The sequence below is a fragment of the Oncorhynchus masou genome, chromosome 1 (assembly GCF_036934945.1).
Source record: "Oncorhynchus masou masou isolate Uvic2021 chromosome 1, UVic_Omas_1.1, whole genome shotgun sequence".
Taxonomy (NCBI): Eukaryota; Metazoa; Chordata; class Actinopteri; order Salmoniformes; family Salmonidae; genus Oncorhynchus; species Oncorhynchus masou.
Window position 1 is genome coordinate 31,518,808 of NC_088212.1, and position 18,845 is coordinate 31,537,652.

The 18,845-nt window shown below is 44.1% G+C and overlaps 1 protein-coding gene across 6 annotated transcripts in view; it reads left to right on the plus strand.

Annotated features, from left to right (window-relative positions):
- Positions 1-18,845, plus strand: part of LOC135541965 (membrane-associated phosphatidylinositol transfer protein 2-like) — a 75,507-nt gene that overhangs the window by 39,770 nt on the left and 16,892 nt on the right. For 5 of the 6 annotated variants that reach the window (XM_064968497.1, XM_064968530.1, XM_064968513.1 and 2 more), the window contains exons 2-7: positions 7,674-7,890; positions 12,335-12,549; positions 13,422-13,543; positions 14,185-14,418; positions 14,677-15,015; positions 16,473-16,568. In XM_064968497.1, coding sequence (XP_064824569.1) covers positions 7,813-7,890; positions 12,335-12,549; positions 13,422-13,543; positions 14,185-14,418; positions 14,677-15,015; positions 16,473-16,568 — 1,084 coding nt within the window. In that variant the 5' untranslated portion in view covers positions 7,674-7,812. Of the gene's footprint in view, positions 1-7,673; positions 7,891-12,334; positions 12,550-13,248; positions 13,340-13,421; positions 13,544-14,184; positions 14,419-14,676; positions 15,016-16,472; positions 16,569-18,845 lie in introns of those variants that run through there. The other variant, XM_064968521.1, reaches the window with a different exon arrangement.

Consider the following 18,845-nt stretch of genomic DNA (forward strand, 5'->3'; position numbering starts at 1 on the left):
ATCCCAATCGAACCGGATGCAGTTTGATTGCCGTCTTAAGTGGAGGTCCAATTTACTAACGTTGCCCCCTCAGCCCTGGATTTAGCTGGAGGGAGCGAGTGAACAACTTTGGTCACTTGCGGGGTTAATATGACCCACAATTCAATGCAAACTGTAGTCACATGTCGAACTATATATATATTGATTCTTCACAAAAAAATACAGTTTTATATCTTTATGTTTGAAGCCTGAATTTTGGCATTTCAGCAAAGTTGAAGGGGCGAATACTTTAAAAACAGTGTGTGTGTGTGTATATGTGTATGTATGTATACATATACATATACACACACATATCTCTAGATAGATATTTATATACATTTCAGGCTTCAGATATAAAAGATATAAAACTGTATTTTTTTGTGAAGAATCAACAACAAGTGGGACACAATCATGAAGTGGAACGACATTTATTGGATATTTCAAACTTTTTTTAACAAATCAAAAATTGAAAAATTGGGCGTGCAACATTATTCAGCCCCCTTAAGTTAATACTTTGTAGCGCCACCTTTTTTTTAACTGTAGCTATCTACCTGACATGAGTGCTAGCTAGAAATGCTTTCTAGGTAACATTACATTAATAGCTTTAGGTTGGTTGTTTTTAAGGTCACCTTCAAGGACGTTGCCTCAGCGATCATCACTCTCCCTAGCTTGGGCAAGGGACATTTTAACGTACACTCGGATGTGACGATGTAAAACGTTATTCAAGGGCTGATGGGTTTAGAGCCAAGGGCTGTCTTCTTTGAGTTTAAAACACAGCCCAATCTTTTACACACTCTCCTCTGTGTAGATTTCCCCCTGTTCCACTTCCCCTAGATAACATCTAAACAGTGTCTGCCTTATTCTGCCTCTAAACAGCAGGAAGCAGATTGTACAGTCAACCTTCCTGCCAGTTCTTGACTATGGTGACATCATTTACCAGAATACAGCAGCCACGACTCTGAAACCTTTGGATGCCGTAGTGCCCTGTGCTTTATCACGGGACAGTTTTAATAAGCATCACTGCATCCTGTATCAAAAGGTTGTCCCATAGATCCCATAGATAAAGTCCCATAGATCCCTTCACTATTCCATTTTTGTTTTACATAGTTCTACTACACACGCTTCTGACATACCTAACTTTGTTGTTGAAGTATGAAAACATGAGTTACCAAACCTGTTCAACTCTTGAGGTTCCTTGGGTCTGGACTGCAAGTCCGCCTTCAGTTTTAATGACCCCAATTTGTGGAATAACCTGCAGAACTCCCTGCGTCTTGATTCCCTGGTGCCTCTAGGGCAATTTAGAGTCTAATTTTGAATTTGTTAAATGAGAATACATTTGTTTTGATTAAATATCAAAATTTATTGTTTTGAAATTTTAGAAATTGTAACCTGTAGTTTTTTTAAATTATTGGAATGTTTGTGTTGAATTTGCCCCATTTGAAAATTAGACCTGGTCTCAATGAGCTACCCTGATTTAAAACAAATATATATATTTACCAGTATGCACCCTCCCTTGCTATAGGCTATTTAATTAAATATCTTAAAAAATGGCTCTCACAACCCCAATCATTATCCTGGCTTGTGCCTGAATTGAATCAGTCCTGCTGCTGCTGTGTTGACCGACATTGGTCGCAATGGACCATTTCATCATTATGAGTTTGACTATAAGAGCACTAGAGCATGGAGTTATGAAAATTGATTTCACAATTTTTGTTTCCTCATCAATGCTCAATATTACAAAGCTGCAGGGATTAGATCATGTGTTTTGGCATAGTGGAACCAGGCTAAAGGGTGATTGAAAGGTAGTGTTGGGCAATTCCACAGTAACAGAATTGCGCTGAGACTTTTTGTTTTTATGAGCGCTGAGATTTTTCACTTTAAAACTTAATGCCCAACAAATAACATTAATTTTTTTAATTTTGGAAGAAGAACTGTGCAGATGCAAAGTTTATTAAACTGATTGGGATTTGACCTAAATTCTGTTATGTGACCACATTTTCCAAATAACTGTTAAATATCTGCTCTGAATTAAGCTCTTGTCTGCAGAAAGAATAGGGTTTCGGCTATGACATGTCACCTTGACTTAGAGAAAATATATTTTGGTTATTGATCTACCGTAAGTGAAGTGGATTGACACCCAGAATTGTGATAACAGAATTTCATCAGGTTCCTGATCTGTACTACACAAAAATGTATAATTATGTATATGAATGTCCTATATAGGTACACAAAGGTATACAGTGCCTTTGGGAAGTATTCTGACCTGTTGAACATATTTTGTTATGTTGCAGCCCTATTCTAAAATGGATTAAATAAAACAATTTCCTCAGCAATCAAATTTATTTCTATAGCCCTTCTTACATCAGCTGATATCTCAAAGTGCTGTGCAGAAACCCAGCCTAAAACCCCAAACAGCAAGCAATGCAGGTGTAGAAGCACGGTGGCTAGGAAAAACTCCCTAGAAAGGCCAAAACCTAGGAAGAAACCTAGAGAGGAACCAGGTAATCTATGCACAATACCCCATAATGGCAAGGCAAAAACAGGTTTTTAGCTATTTTAGAGACCTGAAAATAGCTGTGCAGCAACACTCCCCATTCAACCTGACAGAGCTTTAGAGGAGCTGCAAAGAAGAATGGGAGAAACTCTCCAAATAAAGCTGTGCAGAGGCCTCCCAGGTGGCGCAGTGGTCTTGGGCACTGCATCGCAGCGCTAGCTGTGCCACCAGAGACTCCAGGCTCTGTCGCAGTCGGCCGCGACTGGGAGGTCCAGGGGGCGACGCACAATTGGCCTAGCATTGTCCGAGTTAGGGAGGGTTTCGCCGGTAGGGATATCCTTGTCTCATCGCGCACTAGCGACTCTTGTGGCGGGGCGGGCGCAGTGCGTGCTAACCAAGGTAGCCAGGTGCATGGTCTTTCCTCCGACACATTGGTGCGGCTGGCTTCCGGGTTGGAGGCGCGCTGTGTTTAGAAGCAGTGCGGCTTGGTTGGGTTGTTTCGGAGGACTCATGGTTTTCGACCTTCGTCTCTCCCGAGCCCATACGGGAGTTGTAGCGATGAGACAAGATAGTAATTACTAACAACAATTGGATACCACGAAATTGGCGAGACAAGAAGGTAAAATTAAAAAATAAATAAATAAAGCTGTGCAGTGCTTGTAGTGTCATACCCAACAAAGTACTGAGTAAAGGGTCTGAATATTTATGTCAAATCAAATTTATTTATATAGCCTTTCGCATATCAGCTGATATCTCAAAGTGCTGTACAGAAACTCAGCCTAAAACCCCAAACAGCAAGCAATGCAAGTGTAGAAGCACGGTGGTTAGGAAAAACTCCCTAGAAAGGCCAAAACCTAGGAAGAAACCTAGAGGAACCAGGCTATGTGGGGTGGCCAGTCCTCTTCTGGCTGTGCCGGGTAGAGATTATAACAGAACATGGCCAAGATGTTCAAATGTTCATAAATGACCAGCATGGTCGAATAATAATAAGGCAGAACAGTTGAAACTGGAGCAGCAGCACGGCCAGGTGGACTGGGGACAGCAAGGAGTCATCATGTCAGGTAGTCCTGGGGCATGGTCCTAGGGCTCAGGTCCTCCAAGAGAGAGAAAGAGAGAGAGAGAGAAGGAGAGAATTAGAGAACGCACACTTAGATTCACACAGGACACCAAATTGGACAGGAGAGGTACTCCAGATATAACAAACTGACCCCAGCCCCCCGACACATAAACTACTGCAGCATAAATACTGGAGGCTGAGACAGGAGGGGTCAGGAGACACTAATGTAAATGTAATATTTCAGTTTTTATTTATTTGATAAATTAGCACAAAAAAAGTTAAATGGCTTTGCATTGTTTGTAGATTGATTAGGTAGCCTAGTGGTTAGAGCATTGGGTCAGTAACCGAAAGGTTGCTTGATTGAATCCCCGAGCTGACAAGGTAAGAATCTGTCATTCTGCCCCTGAACAAGGCAGTTAACCCACTGTTCCTAGGCCGTCGTTGTAAATAATAATTTGTTTTTAACTGACTTGCCTAGTTAAACAAAGGTTCAATTTTAAAAAATTACAACAAGACTATAACCTAACAAAATGTGGAAAAAGTCAAGGGGTCTGAATATTCCTCATTTGCATGTTTTGGTATTCTACACACTAGTTATTATTTTAATGAGCTCCACCCCCAAACAAGAACATATTTGGGTAGTCAGAACATCAAAGTACAGCATGGTAGAACTCTGAGTACAGTATAATACAGCACAGCAGTAGAGTTCCGTCTAGTTCAGTAGAGTATGGTTCAGTACAATACAGTACATTATAGTGTATGCAACTAGTGTGCTCTACTGTGTACTCTATTCTACTGTACATGACTGTATTGGACTATGTTCTACTCAACTTTTTTTACTCTACTGTGCTCTAATTTAGTGTACTATACTGAACTATAATCTGCTCAACTTTTTTTTACTGTACTGTGCTCTACTCTACTGAAGTACTGTACTCTACTTGTGAAACAGACATCTATGATTTGTTCAGATTAGGTCCGGTTTGGACCAGGACAAATCTGAACCAATCATGGATGTCTATGTATGGGCCAAATCAAGGACAGTCCGGACCAGGGTTTGGCTCAATTTTGGAATTGACTCCCATTCAACTCATGAGTTTGAATTAAATTGGCCACACCCCACAGGATGTAGAATTTGAGTGACACTAGTTAGAATTGAATTCCGTGTAATTCAAAGTAAATTCCATTCAGTCATAGAACATGAGTTTCATTGAATCTGACAGAATCTGACACACTTCCAGTTACCAAAGAATATATAGCTTTTCTCTGGACACAATGTTCTTTTAAACCTCAATAGCCAATTATATATCCGCCAACCCTTTTCTTAGTTTGGCTTCTTTTTGAAGGCCACAGGGTCAACTTGAGGGTTAAACAAAATGCATTCTGGGAAATGTAGTATCCCTCCCATATTGAACAAAATGTAACTGATTAATGAAATATAATAACTTCAAATATTCGCTTGCAGTTCTGTTTTCTTTGATCATTCAGTTTAAGTTGATTGTTTAAACAATATTTTATATGCATGTATTTAACAACATTAATGTTTTATGTGTATATTTGTGTAGACTACTCGTAATATAAAATAGAGGCATTGTAATTAAATTTCACTGAATTAAATTATATTTTATTTAATTCAAATTTAAATTGCAATTCTGTATCCTGTTTACTCTTTCAATTCAAATTCAAGAATTTAAATGGAATTTGAGGCATTCTCAATTCATTTCTGAATTGAGCCAAACTCTGGTCCAGGCTGGACCAAAACTCTACATCTGTGGACCTTGAAATTAAAGCCGGGGTGGAACGTGCCAAAAAATGACTTTGGTGGATGTTGAAATCAAGGCTAGATGTTTTCTAAGATTCCTTTTTGATCCATTTGACCAGAAATCAAAGCCTTTGCTTAGTCCTCGACATTAAGGATAGAAAATGGTGAAAAACGTATATATATACCTTATCAAAAATATAGATACTCTTAGCTTTTATTTGACACCAGATTTGACATGCTCCTATGGACTTCACATGTTGGTGCTCATGGGTCCTTTTACATTGTAATTACCTGTTCAGCTTCAGGCGTGTCAGCATTATGAGTGGTGGTCTGTATTCGATTCTGTATCTACAGTACCAAACAACGTGGGCATGTCCTTCTGCACCCCCCTGGGCTCCCTCCTGTGCCCCTGCCTCCTCTGTAGCCCTCTCTAGCCTACTTTTATCTCCAGTGTTTCCCAGGAGAGTGGTTATTTTAAGCGGAGCACGATGTTCCGCTCTGCTTTTGTGGATGTGTCGTCCCATCTAGAGCAGGCCGCTGTGTGGAGAATAGAAAGAGATAGCGGAGGAGGAAGAGATTTAAAACTGCACAGACCTCCCACACTGTTAGCCAGTGTTGCCTGCCTCTCAATCACTGTTAAGTGTTGATGTAGAAGTGTCTATGTCGACCTGGATGGGTCCCCTCCGTGTCCTCTGTATTCTAGTGGTGCGTCACTCACCTTTAACGGGTTAAGTGGGGGGGAGGGGGGGTGGTGGGAGCTCTCGACAGGTCGAGGACCTGAGCGTGGCAGGCGGCGTCACTAGGAGCCTCTCTCAAAGCCAGCCTTTGTTCAGTGGATGAGTGACGCAGTGGGAATATTAGCATGATTAGATGGAATGGCTGAGAGCCAGAGAGGACCACAGTTGCTGCTATTGGGGGGATTGCTATGGTTATGCAATGCTGGGGTAATCACTCGTGGATGACCATGGGCTGCCAGCGTCAGGCCTGCACTCTGCTCTGTGCTCTGCTCTCCCAAGGTTAGGCTTCAGGAGAATAGGGAAAAGGGATTGGATCAGTGGAAACAATCTAAGGCAGTGAATACAGATCCTGGAGACTAACTGGAGGGTATGATAATACATGATAATGGTATGATAATACAGATCTGTGATTGCATTATATAGACAATTTAGTTACAATTCAGTTGGATTATTGACACATGGTTGCCAGTGAGGACCTAGAATGAGGAACTGTGTTTTGACCAGAGCTCAGTGTTGTGTTTCGGTGTAGTCATCAGGTGTTGTTCTGCCCTAAGGGTCCAGCTAGATACAGTACACTCTGTCTCAGTCTCTGACCACACTGTTAAACATAACATTATGATATGCATAATTCCACATAGTAATGACTGTTAAGCTGCATACATGCATAAGGGGCTCTGAGGAAATGATGCAATGCCCCCCACTTCCAGCGGGTGTAATCCCTCTTATGCTGAATGAGCCCCCAACGTGATCGAGCAACAGGTCTGGGAGAGAGGCTGGCTCTTGGCATGTGGTGCTGAGGTGTTTAGAGGCTTGGCTGTTCTCCACACTCTGGTCCTGTGTGGCGGTCAGGTGCGTGCCCCCGCCCGCTGGCTCTGGACTGGGGTATATAAGAACTGAGCCCAGGGTTGGGGGGGGCCTTCCTGGGATCTGAGACGTGCAGGAAGACCACTGTTGGATGGAGTGGAGTTTATAATCTCCCTCAGAAAGGAGCTGTGGATCTGAGCGAATGACACCGCTCCATACTGAGCGAAATACCCCCGAAGATTCAATCTTTCCTTTCATACATTTCTGTCTATCTGGGTGTGAGCCAGTTGAGAATTACATTTTATGTCCTTAGTTGTGAAAATAGAGGGATTTCACTGCCTAAGGCGAAGGACTGTTTTTGAATACAGGTATTTTTGGTTAGGATTTTGAACTTTTGTTCTTTGCAGCCGCACTGTTGTAGCCTTGAGGCTTGCGGAATGGTTTTGTTATTTATGGATTCATTCTGTGGAATCTGCTTTAAGAAAGTTCCTAGATCGTGGATTTTATTTTCTTTGTGTGTTTTAAGAGGTCTGTTTTTCAAGACCCACTGCAGGCTAACTTTACCCACTCTGACCAACTACCACCTAGAATCTGTTGACTTTACATTTGAGTAATGTAGCAGACACTCTTATAGTGAGTGCATACATTTTCATACTTTTCCGTACTAGTCTCCCGTGGGAATTGAACCCACAACCCTGGTGTTGCAAGCGCCATGCTCTACCAACTGAGCCACACAGGACAAAATCATCAGTTGCTGTTAACTGTTCATTTATGTTACCATTATGTCTCTCCTTTCGTCCACAGGCACCACCGATGAGGACGCCAGCAGTGAATTGACGAGCCACACATAGAAGCCCCCCAGTCCCTCCCACCTCCAGCCCCCCTCCCCTCCCTCTGTCCCTCCCCCTCCTTCTGACCCCTCTCCCCCCACCCCAAACTCACCATGCTGATCAAGGAGTATCGGATCCCAATGCCAATGAGCGTGGACGAATACCGCATCGCCCAGCTCTACATGATCCAGGTGTGTGGACTTGTACTAGACATGTTTTAATTGGACTTTATCAGAGGAAGGGCTTTGACACTAGCAGGAAGTAAGGCTGATCAGTCATTTCTAACAAATGGGGTTGAGCTGCAGAGCCATTGATTCTGGGCCAGTGCCGTAAGCACATTGTAAACCTCAGCAAAGTGAACAGAGGTAAGCCACATGGATGGGTTGTTAACAATCTGAGGCAGGCAGGAAAGGGATGGAGGAGGGATGGTGTTAAATTGTCTGGTTGGATCAGTGACCCATAGTTACGTGTCCCCCTGACCTCAGCCTTCTCTGTGCTGCCTCGCTCTCTCGCTGGTGTGAAGTTTCCGTGACCATGGTAACCATGACATCAGCAGCGTGCCGGCAGTCAGGGTTTGTTCGAGAGAGAGTGCGGCGTGAGAGAAGAAACAGTGGGGAGAATGGAGGGGAAAACAGGGGATGAGTAGGAGAGAGATACAGAGGGGGAGAGAAGAGGGAAGAAACTGAGAGTCAAATACTTTGGGGAGAGTGTGGATACCCTGTCTTCATTAGTGTATGTTGCTAGGGCAACCTCAGGCAGCATGCTGGTCCCTGACTCATCCCCAGTGTAAGCATATTGGCTCAAGCCTGCCTGGGCCTCTCAGTACAATTTTAAACTCTTCTCTGTACTGTATGAATATTGTCACTCCAGCCGGCCAGACTCCTCCTGACTCCATGTTCCACACTGCTGTCTCATTTATCTTCATACTTAATCACGCTGCCTCCTTAATTGATAGTTAATTGTGAATTCATTATCGCGACTTAAATTTACAAAGATATCACAAATGCAGGGTGTAAGTGAAATTAAGTCGGCACTCTCTCTCGCTCTCTTCCTCCCCCCTCCCGCGTTTAATCACTACCCATCATATTGCTCTTTCAGAAAAGTGAGAACCTTCTCAACAGGAAATATGTCTCCCTGATTTGATACCATATGGCATGTACCAGGATATAATGCTGTCCTCCAGTCAATACAGCCAGCCAGGTAGTTGTGAGGAAGCTGAACAGAAAGCAGAGCTGAGCGATTTAACCAGCATTTCGGTTATTTTCCGTTTCTAAACAACTAATTGACTGATGTCGGTTAAATATTTGAATTCCATTATTTACTTTTCTTCTGTGAGCTCAATGTGCACGCTGGGCTGCAGTTTCTGTAGAGATAAATCCGATCATGCCTGAACTGTGCGATGTAGAAGGGAGCTGTTCTACATAGTTTAGCACAGAAAACGTGATCATTACCTACTCTTACCAAAATCCATAATCCATAATCTGCGGCTACATGTCCGGCCTATGTTTATTTTACGCCTGCTACACAAGAGGCAGAAGAATGCGCGATCAAGAGGGGACTTTTTAAAATAGTTTTATCCTGTGTCGTTACAGCATTCAACCCACGTAATGCAAAGTGCATTTAATGTAAAAAAATATATATAAAAAATACCGAAACTTACCTCAAAAAGCACAAATCACTCCACACCAACAGATAGTTTAATGACAGACTGTCCTTTATACTTAGTCCTTCCTGAATAGCTTCATATAATGTTGCTTCCTTCCTTCCTGAATGTAATTATTCGTTACTTACTTACTCTTTCTGTTTGGGTTGAGCTCCTGGAAGCCTGTCAAAACCATGAGGAAAGACATTGAAATAGCAATGACTTACCCCTGCCTGCATTCCCTTCCTTTTGCTTTGTTTCAGTTTTGTTCGAGACCCTTTATGGTTGACACACCGATCCAACCAGAAAATTAGGCCTATTCCCACTGGGCACTGACGTCTGTTCAACGTCAAGTTTTTACATTTGGTTGTCAACTGTCAACTAATGTGAATTCTATGTCAAATCAACTAAAAGATTCACCATGTCATTGGATTAAGGTAAAAGGTTGGGTGGGAAAAAAAGACAATTCCCTTACGTTGATGATGTTTTGCAAGTCCAATCAGTCTTCCATGTTGATTCAACACCATCATATTGAACGTTTTAGTTGAAATGATGTAGAACCCATGTTGATTCAACCTGTTTCTGGTTAATAGGTTCCTTTTTATATTTCAATTTTAGTCATTTAGCAGACGCTCTTATCCAGATCAACTTACAGGAGCAATTAGGGTTTGGTGCCTTACTCAAGGGCACAACAACAGATTTTTCACCTTTTCGGCTTCAAACCAGAGACCCTTAGGTTACTGGCCCAGCGCTCTTAACCGTTAGGCTACCTGCCAGATTTTTTATCTTCCTGATGGTTTCTTGTGAGATGCAGAGCACCAAGAGCCAACCTCTAGCAGGAGAGCAGGATTGATACTGGCCAGTGGCACACAGGCTCACAGGCCACAGGCACCTGTCAGCAGGCTAATGAAGTGCCTTGCATGTGTGTGGGTGTATACACACTACAGTATGTCCGTTTGTGTAAGCGTCTGGCTGTGGGCGTGTGTGTGTGCGCAGCTGTGCGTACATTGGCCTATACTGTATGCTTTGGGGAGTGTTTTTGAGCTTCTCTCTCAGTGTGTGTGTGTGTGTGTGTGTGTGTGTGTGTATGTATACACTGAGTGTACAAAATATTATGAACACCTTCCTAATATTGAGTTGCATTCCACGGGGATGTTGACTCCAATGCTTTCTTCAGTTGGTTGGATGTCCTTTGGGTGGTGGGCCAGTCTTGATACCCATGGAAACCCTGTTCAAAGGCACCTCAATCTTTTGTCTTGCCCAGTCAACCTCTGAATGGCACACATACTGTGGGGAGAACAAGTATTTGATACACTGCCTATTTTGCAGGTTTTCCTACTTACAAAGCATGTAGAGGTCTGTAATTTTTATCATAGGTACACTTCAACTGTGAGAGACAGAATCTAAAACAAAAATACAGAAAATCACATTGTATGATTAAGTAATTAATTTGCATTTTATTGCATTTTACTGTACATAATCCATGTCTAAATTGTCTCAAAGCTTAAAAATCCTTCTTTAATCTGTCTCCTCCCCTTCATCTAAACTGATTTGAAGTGGATTTAATAAGTGACATCACTAAAGGATCATAGCTTTCACCTGGATTCACCTGGTTAGTCTATGTCATGGAAAGAGCAGTTATTCAGTCGGTGTCTGTGGTGCGGTGTCTGTGGTGCGGTGTCTGTGGTGCGGTGTCTGTGGTGCGGTGTCTGTGGTGCGGTGTCTGGAGCTGTGTCTGTGGAGCTGTTGAGAGCAGGGTGGGTGGCTAATGAATGACCTGTCAGAGGTAATGAGGGCTTGAGGGCTGGACACCTCACTCACCATCTCATCTCCCCACCATACCACTGATTTACTGCCTGTGCTCCTTCACTATCCTGCTCTCCTTCACTATCCTGCTCTCCTTCACTACCCTGCTCTCCTTCACTACCCTGCTCTCCTTCACTACCCTGCTCTCCTTCACTACCCTGCTCTCCTTCACTACCCTGCTCTCCTTCACTACCCTGCTCTCCTTCACTATCCTGCTCTCCTTCACTATCCTGCTCTCCTTCACTACCCTGCTCTCCTTCACTATCCTGCTCTCCTTCTCCATGCCGGTAATGCTGTCTGTAATTAGTCAAATACATGTATCAGAGTTTCAAAGTGGAGAATATAAGTGGCTCAGGCATTACATTTACATGTTGACTCTATTATTAACTCAGCCTCTCTGGAAATGTTGTACTGTAGTCCTTGCCCTTTGCTCCTCAAGTTTTCAGCATCCTCAGCACTTGGACTCTGTTACCTAGTGTACCTTTGGCACTCTTGTTTCCCTCATGTTTACATCATGAAGCCTCTCCCTGGTGGATCTCACTGCATTATGTTTGAAAAGTAAAGTCATCCAACCATTTAGTCCCCTATGACGTCTCCTTTCAGCCCCCCACTCTCCCCCCTTTCTGTGGTGTACCTGGAATGTGAATATGGGAAAGGTGTTTTTCACTGAGCTGGCTGGCCAACTCTGCTGACTAAGCAGTTTAGGTCATACCTGGATGCAATGGTTATTGTCCACACATGAGTCATGACATGGTGTGTTTACAACTATCAGCTGTCTGGAACTTTACCAGCAGGGTAGAGTTTGTTCAAGCATTAGTTTTATGGCAGAAAACCTTTTGTGTGCCGCCTATGTAACAAGTGAAATAACAGACCTGGTGCTTTCTAGACCTACTAGAAACAGCCTTGAGGCTAATGAAATCTGGTACTCAAGCAACATCATGTCTTGGTGATTCACCGATTCTGTTGAAGCTAAATGACCACATCATCTGTGTCTTTTAGATTCATGAAAACAACATTTGTAGCAGTTTTGGGTTTAGGGGGATGCCACACTTGACTCGTTGTTGCCTTTCCAGCAGTGTGCTTCTCCTGACCTCCATGGTTTAACCTGATTTTCAGTCCTCATTTAACCTTTTGACCTATGCTTCCTCACCTAACCCCTCACTGAAAATCTTTTCTGATCTGAACAGAAAAAGAGCCGGGATGAGACCTGTGGCGAGGGCAGCGGAGTAGAGATCCTGGAGAACAAGCCGTACGATGACGGCCCAGGGGGAATCGGCCAGTACACCCACAAGGTTTACCACATCGGCATGCACATCCCCAGCTGGTTCCGCTCCATCCTGCCCAAGGCAGCGCTCCGGGTGGAGGAGGAGTCCTGGAACGCCTACCCCTACACCCGCACAAGGTGTGAGACTACTGCCACCTACAGGAGTACCACCCTTACACCCCCACGCACACAGGCATACCACCCTTACACCCCACACAGAGAAGTACTACCCTTATACACCTATACAGTCAGGGAGCCTCCCCCACTTCCACAGGAAAAGCTTAGCATGTTGAGACGGCAACCCCTTCAGTACAGTATGATGAGACGGTTTCCCTTAAGCGTATACTCAACGTCAAGCCTTATCCATAATGGAGTGATTGTTTATCCAATCTGTCCCTTCAGGAAAAAACTGTTACTAAGAGCCAAATAAAGAGCCAAGCAAATATTCCAGAGCAGTTGTCAGAACACTGCTGAGCGTGCCAACCAAGACATGGACAGTCTTCAGGTCAGGAGCTCTGCTAGCCAGCCTGTCAATAAGAGTTGATGACCCCCCCCCCCAGTCTTAGTGTCTGTCTGTCTGGGGCCTGGGCAGAGCCGCAGGCGTGAGGCTGCTGAAATGAGAAGCTCTCCTTGAAAACACTGTCAAGGTACTGATAGACTGGAGCCATCTGCTGACACATTTATCAAAGCAGTGACAGCTCTGCTGCAGACGACTGAGAGATGGGCAGGGCTAGCACCTCTACACCTCGCCTGGAGCCAGAAACGCAGAGAGAGAGTGCGGGTGAGAAAGATTGAGAGTGACAGACAGAGACAAAGACCAGCAGTAGCTAACTCTTGCCATGTAGGCATATTTTGGGCCTGCCCATCATTTAACAAAGAACCCACTCAATAACAGAGACATCAAGATGTTTCCACCAATCATTTCCCTGTGAGTATATAGTGTGTCCAGGTCAACATATTGTGGTTATTTATTACTGTGACCTCTAAGCTTGCTGTCCTTTCTCCTCCAGGTACACCTGTCCCTTTGTTGAGAAGTTCTCCATTGACATTGAGACGTACTATAAGCCAGACACAGGGAACCAGCCAGACGTCTTCAACATGTCCCCAGTCGAGAAGAGGCTAAGGACTCTGGGTAAGAACCTGTGGTGCCAGTCTGGGACAAATAGTGGGAGATTAGAAGGACACTATAGCCTCAGACCATAGTGTCCAAATTGACAGCAATGTTAGATGGTGAAGTTTTTTCTCACAATGGACAACTTGCAAAATGACAGACCTATGTAATTGGTCTTGTTTTAAATAGTCATGATTAGTATTGAGGGCTTCCTGACACATGACCCCCACAAGGGTTAGAGGGAAGCTCCTGGGTTCACACAGCAGCCAGTAGAGTAGAGGCCCACTGGTGGCCGTTTGCTACCACTGCAGCTGTTTTCCTGCTGTTGTTGGCGGCAACAGAGAGGCTGTCACGCTGCTCAGATGCTCATGGTTTGAGGGCATGCAGTGACCCAATTTACACAATTCATTGCCAGTGTTCCTGAGATGTCATGAATGACAGAGAAAAGGTTTGTCCTAGAAATACCAAATCCAGTGTATACTATTAAGTGTCCTAGATTTAATTAACGTGTCAAAATAACTTGGTTATTAAACAATTTTGTTTCGACCAACAGCCATAAACGACTGGCTATGTCATGTAGGGAAATGTGGACACCCCAACAACCCACCTGCTCATATGTACATGTTATTTTTAGCACTTGTTCACATCAGACTCTCTTGCAGACCCCATCGACATTGTCAAAGATCCCATCCCCCCACATGAGTACATGCAAGAGGAGGACCCTCGGATCTACAGGTCAGACAAGACCAAGAGAGGCCCTCTGCAGGAGGACTGGATCGAGGAGTACAACAACAACCCGGGGAAGACGCCCATCATGTGTGCTTACAAACTGTGCAAGGTGGAGTTCCGCTACTGGGGCATGCAGTCCAAGATCGAGCGCTTCATCCATGATGTAGGTGCGTATGAGATGCGATTAGGCGTTGAAAGAGTACTATGAACAATACCTTAATATATCCCTTCCCCGGTGCTGGCTATATGACTGCTTGGTCCAAGAGAAGTAGTATTCCCATACTACAGGCATGCTGCTGCTGACTAGTTTAGCTAGCAAACTTCAGCTGAAATAGTGTCAATATGTTGGAGGGGGTGGCCAGGTGGGATGCACTGATGTTTTCCAGTGCTGCGTGTCTAAAACAATCTCCCCTCCCCTTCCTCAGGGCTGAGGAAGGTGATGGTGCGGGCCCACCGGCAGGCCTGGTGCTGGCAGGATGAGTGGTACGGCCTGACCATTGAGGACATCAGACAGCTGGAGCTTGAGACCCAGCTGGCCCTGGCCCAGAAGATGGCCCAGTTCAGCCAGGCAGAGGAGGCCATCGAGGCCAATGGTGCTGCTTCATCCCCAGACAAGAACCAGGAGGCCAAAGATACCATTAGCTCCTTAGAAACTGAGGTGGTCAGTGCAGGGGGCGGGGGAGACACTCTCCAAACAAAACGAGCAGGGCTCACCAAGCAGTGGTCCACCTCCTCCAGATCCTCCCGCTCATCCAAGAGAGGAGGTGAGATGTTTGAGCCCAATCATCTGTATCCGTTTGGAGATATTGGACTGTTTAACAAGCAGGTGGTGTACAGACATCATGTGTTATTGAGTATGTATCTAGGTGCTGTATCTACACAACTACTGCCCCTGCTTTATCCAGATTTTGCGTACCTGCCTGTTCAATAAACAGGACAAACTCCTCTCCTACAGATAGTACAACCCCCATCCCCACCTTTAAGCACCAGTCAGAATCCTGCCTGCCACCTGGAACCTCTCTCTCTGCCAGTCAGCCTTATTTCACCCCTTATTACCTAGGGCCAGGGACCTCACGATGCGATATTATCACGATACTTCGGTGCCGGCACGATATGTATTGCTATTTGGTACTGTGATTTTATTGCAACTCAATGTTCCAAACACATTGTTCACTATGTGTCAGCTGCAGAAGTACAAGAGAGAGCCATGAGAAAACGAGTTTTGGTGCAGGTACAGCCAGCTAGCGCAAAAATAAAATTGCGTTTTTGTCTATAAGTTACGATATATCGTCAAAGATAATTTCCCGATATGTAACTGTATAGACATTTTTCCCCCATTACTACTATTATCCCCCTCTACTGCACTCTCCTGGGCTATTTATAGCAGCAGTATTGACATCACAGGCTAGAGGAGGCTGACTCTCTTCACACTGACCCTCCGCTCCACCTCTGCTGCTCCCCTCTCTGGGCTGACAGGCACAGCTGCGCTCCCTAGCCCATGAGCATCCAGCATGGGCCAGCCAGGCCTTCAAAGAGATATTTCTGTGTGGTAATTGACTGTCAGTGTGTCTGTGTTATGTTGGACTCCACTCTTCACGCCCCCTCCTGACCACTGAGCAATTGATCTGTGATTAAGTCAAGTATAACAGAGAGTGTGTGTGTGCGCGTCAGTGGGAATATGATGCAGTTGGGTCTTAAAATAACAACGGTGGGCCTCCCGGGTGGCGCAGCGGTCTAGGGCACTGCATCGCAGCGCTAGCTGTGCCACCAGAGACTCTGGGATTGCGCACAGGCTCTGTCGCAGCCGGCCGCGACCGGGAGGTCCGTGGAGCGATGCACAATTGGCCTAGCGTCGTCCGGGTTAGGGAGGGTTTGGCCGGTAGGGATATCCTTGTCTCATCGCGCACCAGCGACTCCTGTGGTGGGCCGAGCGCAGTGCACGCTAACCAAGGTCGTCAGGTGCATGCACGGTGTTCCCTCCAACACATTGGTGCGGCTGGCTTCCGGGTTGGATGCGCGCTGTGTTAAGAAGCAGTGCGGCTTGGTTGGGTTGTGTATCGGAGGACGCATGGCTTTCGACCTTCGTCTCTCCCAAGCCCGTACGGGAGTTGTAGCGATGAGACAAGATAGTAACTACTAACACTTGGATACCACGAAAAGGGGGTAAAATTGAAAGAAAAGAAAAAATAACAGCGGTACGGTTTGTTGCCCTCTGTTTCAGCGAGCCCATCACGCCACAGCCTCTCTGAATGGAGGATGCAGAGCATAGCACGAGACTCCGATGACAGCTCAGAAGAGGAGTTCTTTGATGCTCACGGTAAAACCACCATTTTGATATAGACCTTTTAGAGTCCTAGAGTAGGTTACAGTAGACAACACTAGTAGTGTGTTCCATTCCCGTAACCCTACTGTTGCTTCCTCCTTTGACTCTGCATGCGTCTCTTCAACACAGATCAGTTCTTAAGCTACCCAGATACCCAGCATGCTTTTGGCCTGCGGTTGAAATAGGTGGGTGCAGCTCGACACTTCGGTTCATCTGCTGGGTGAGCCCAGGAGAGGACTCACCCGGTGTTTTGGCTTGTCCTGAAGAAGTGCTGAAATCATCACCCTCTATCTTCACCGGTTTCCCATTGACAAAACTATCTCAACTTGCCGTCCTAGACACACAACACACACCTTTACGCCCTACCTATTGCATTTATCAGACCGTTCGTAAAGACTAAGTTTGTACTTCGTAAAGCTCATCACATCCACCACACATTGCCTGTTGAGAGTCAATCATCCCATCATGTCAATCCACAAAATGATGTTCTATTACCTGTAGGTGTATGGGTGGGAACATGATTAACTTAGATTTGTGTATATGACATAATAAAGTAGGAAGTAATGGAATAAGAATAATAAAGCAATGCATGTTCCCTAAGCATCAGTATCATTTAAATAAATAGATACAATGTGGATTAAATATGTGGATTAAATCTGTATCAACTGTTGAAACTGTTCATGAGATGTCATGAAGTAACTGCATTGTAAATGTGCATTTAGCTGCATGTTCAAATATATATATGCTTTTGGTGTTTGTGCCATTATTTATGTTCACAATGAGATGGTAGCTGTTTCTGGTGAATATAAATTGTTGTTTCATCCCTGGATTCATCTGCTTTCCCACTAATCATCATAGTGTGGTATGTGTATACCATTATGCACACCCCAGTATGTGGCTATCGGGGGTCTTCAACTTTTCATTGGACACCTGATTGGTTAATTTCAAATCGATTAAAATGTGGAAACTAAATGCTGAAACATAATGAAATAATACTTCACTGTAACTATTTTATTATACAAGCAACCCTACTCAGTCTCTTCATGAGTTAAATCCCTTAATAATGAACTCTGAAAACATTGCCATAATGAGCAAGGATTTCTAGAGCAGCAGTTTGGTGGGGTTTGTAATGTAATAGGACAGTAAGTACTGACATTGGTTCCATGGAATCTTTTCCTCATTACATTTTCCTTGTGAGCAGTACAGTAGCATATCATAAGAGCTGAGAACACCCATGCCTTGTCTCTGTATGAGCCGTTCATTAAGATTACCATGATCAGATGGTGACACGATTTATAGAGATTACAAGGATGACAAAAGCATACATGCAGGCATATGTAATATGCATAAATCTGTTTGTAATTAAATTAACAGAATCAAGTCTGTTAGTAGGCATATAGCTGCAACATTCTGTCATTGTGGTGCCACAGTACATACACTGTGTCCATTCATCACCATTGCATGTCAGACCATGAAATTATTAAACCAATTTGACACATGAATGCTACTGCTCTGTAGCATCATTTGAATACATTCACGCTGAAAAGTGTTTGAGCGTACTCTGATAAATGCTCCTGCTCATATAGCAGCTTTTACACTGCTCAGCTTCTTTACCTGGACTGAGCGTCTCCCTGATCTGTGCAACTGAGGACCAGCAAAACATTGTTTTGGAGGTTTGAGTGGTGACCTTTGATAAAGCAGAAGTGCATAGGCTACAGGTTGTGTAATGTGATTTCACTGAAAGATCTGAGTGGCTTGGTGATTTGATTGAGGAGGCTGTGCTATTCCAAAACCACTATGGTTTCTAAAGGAACACATACAATTCAGGGGAGTAATTACTTTATCAGTATTAATATTTATCTACAATGATTGGCCACATGGCCACATAATATCCTATGGTAGAGGTCAGGGTGTACTGTATGTTTATATCTATCTGTACTCAGCCAGTACACAGAAGCCCCTTTCACACTTGTGAACATATAAATGTCTAAAAAGTTCTGTGTTCCTTGTCACAGAATGTTTGAGAATGATCTGTGACTAGTCATCTGGGCCCAGTTTTTCAAATGTTATCTGGATTTTGCGCCTCGGGTAGGATTAAATGCATAGAAATATAATGAAAAGAAAGGATGAATCATTGACTTGAATGGGGACACCCCTGTTCTATTCATTATATTTCTATGCATTTAATCCTATCTGATAAGGCAAAATCCAGATAGATAAAGTACTACTGAAGTACTACGTTTTTGGGGGTATCTGTACTTTACTATTTAT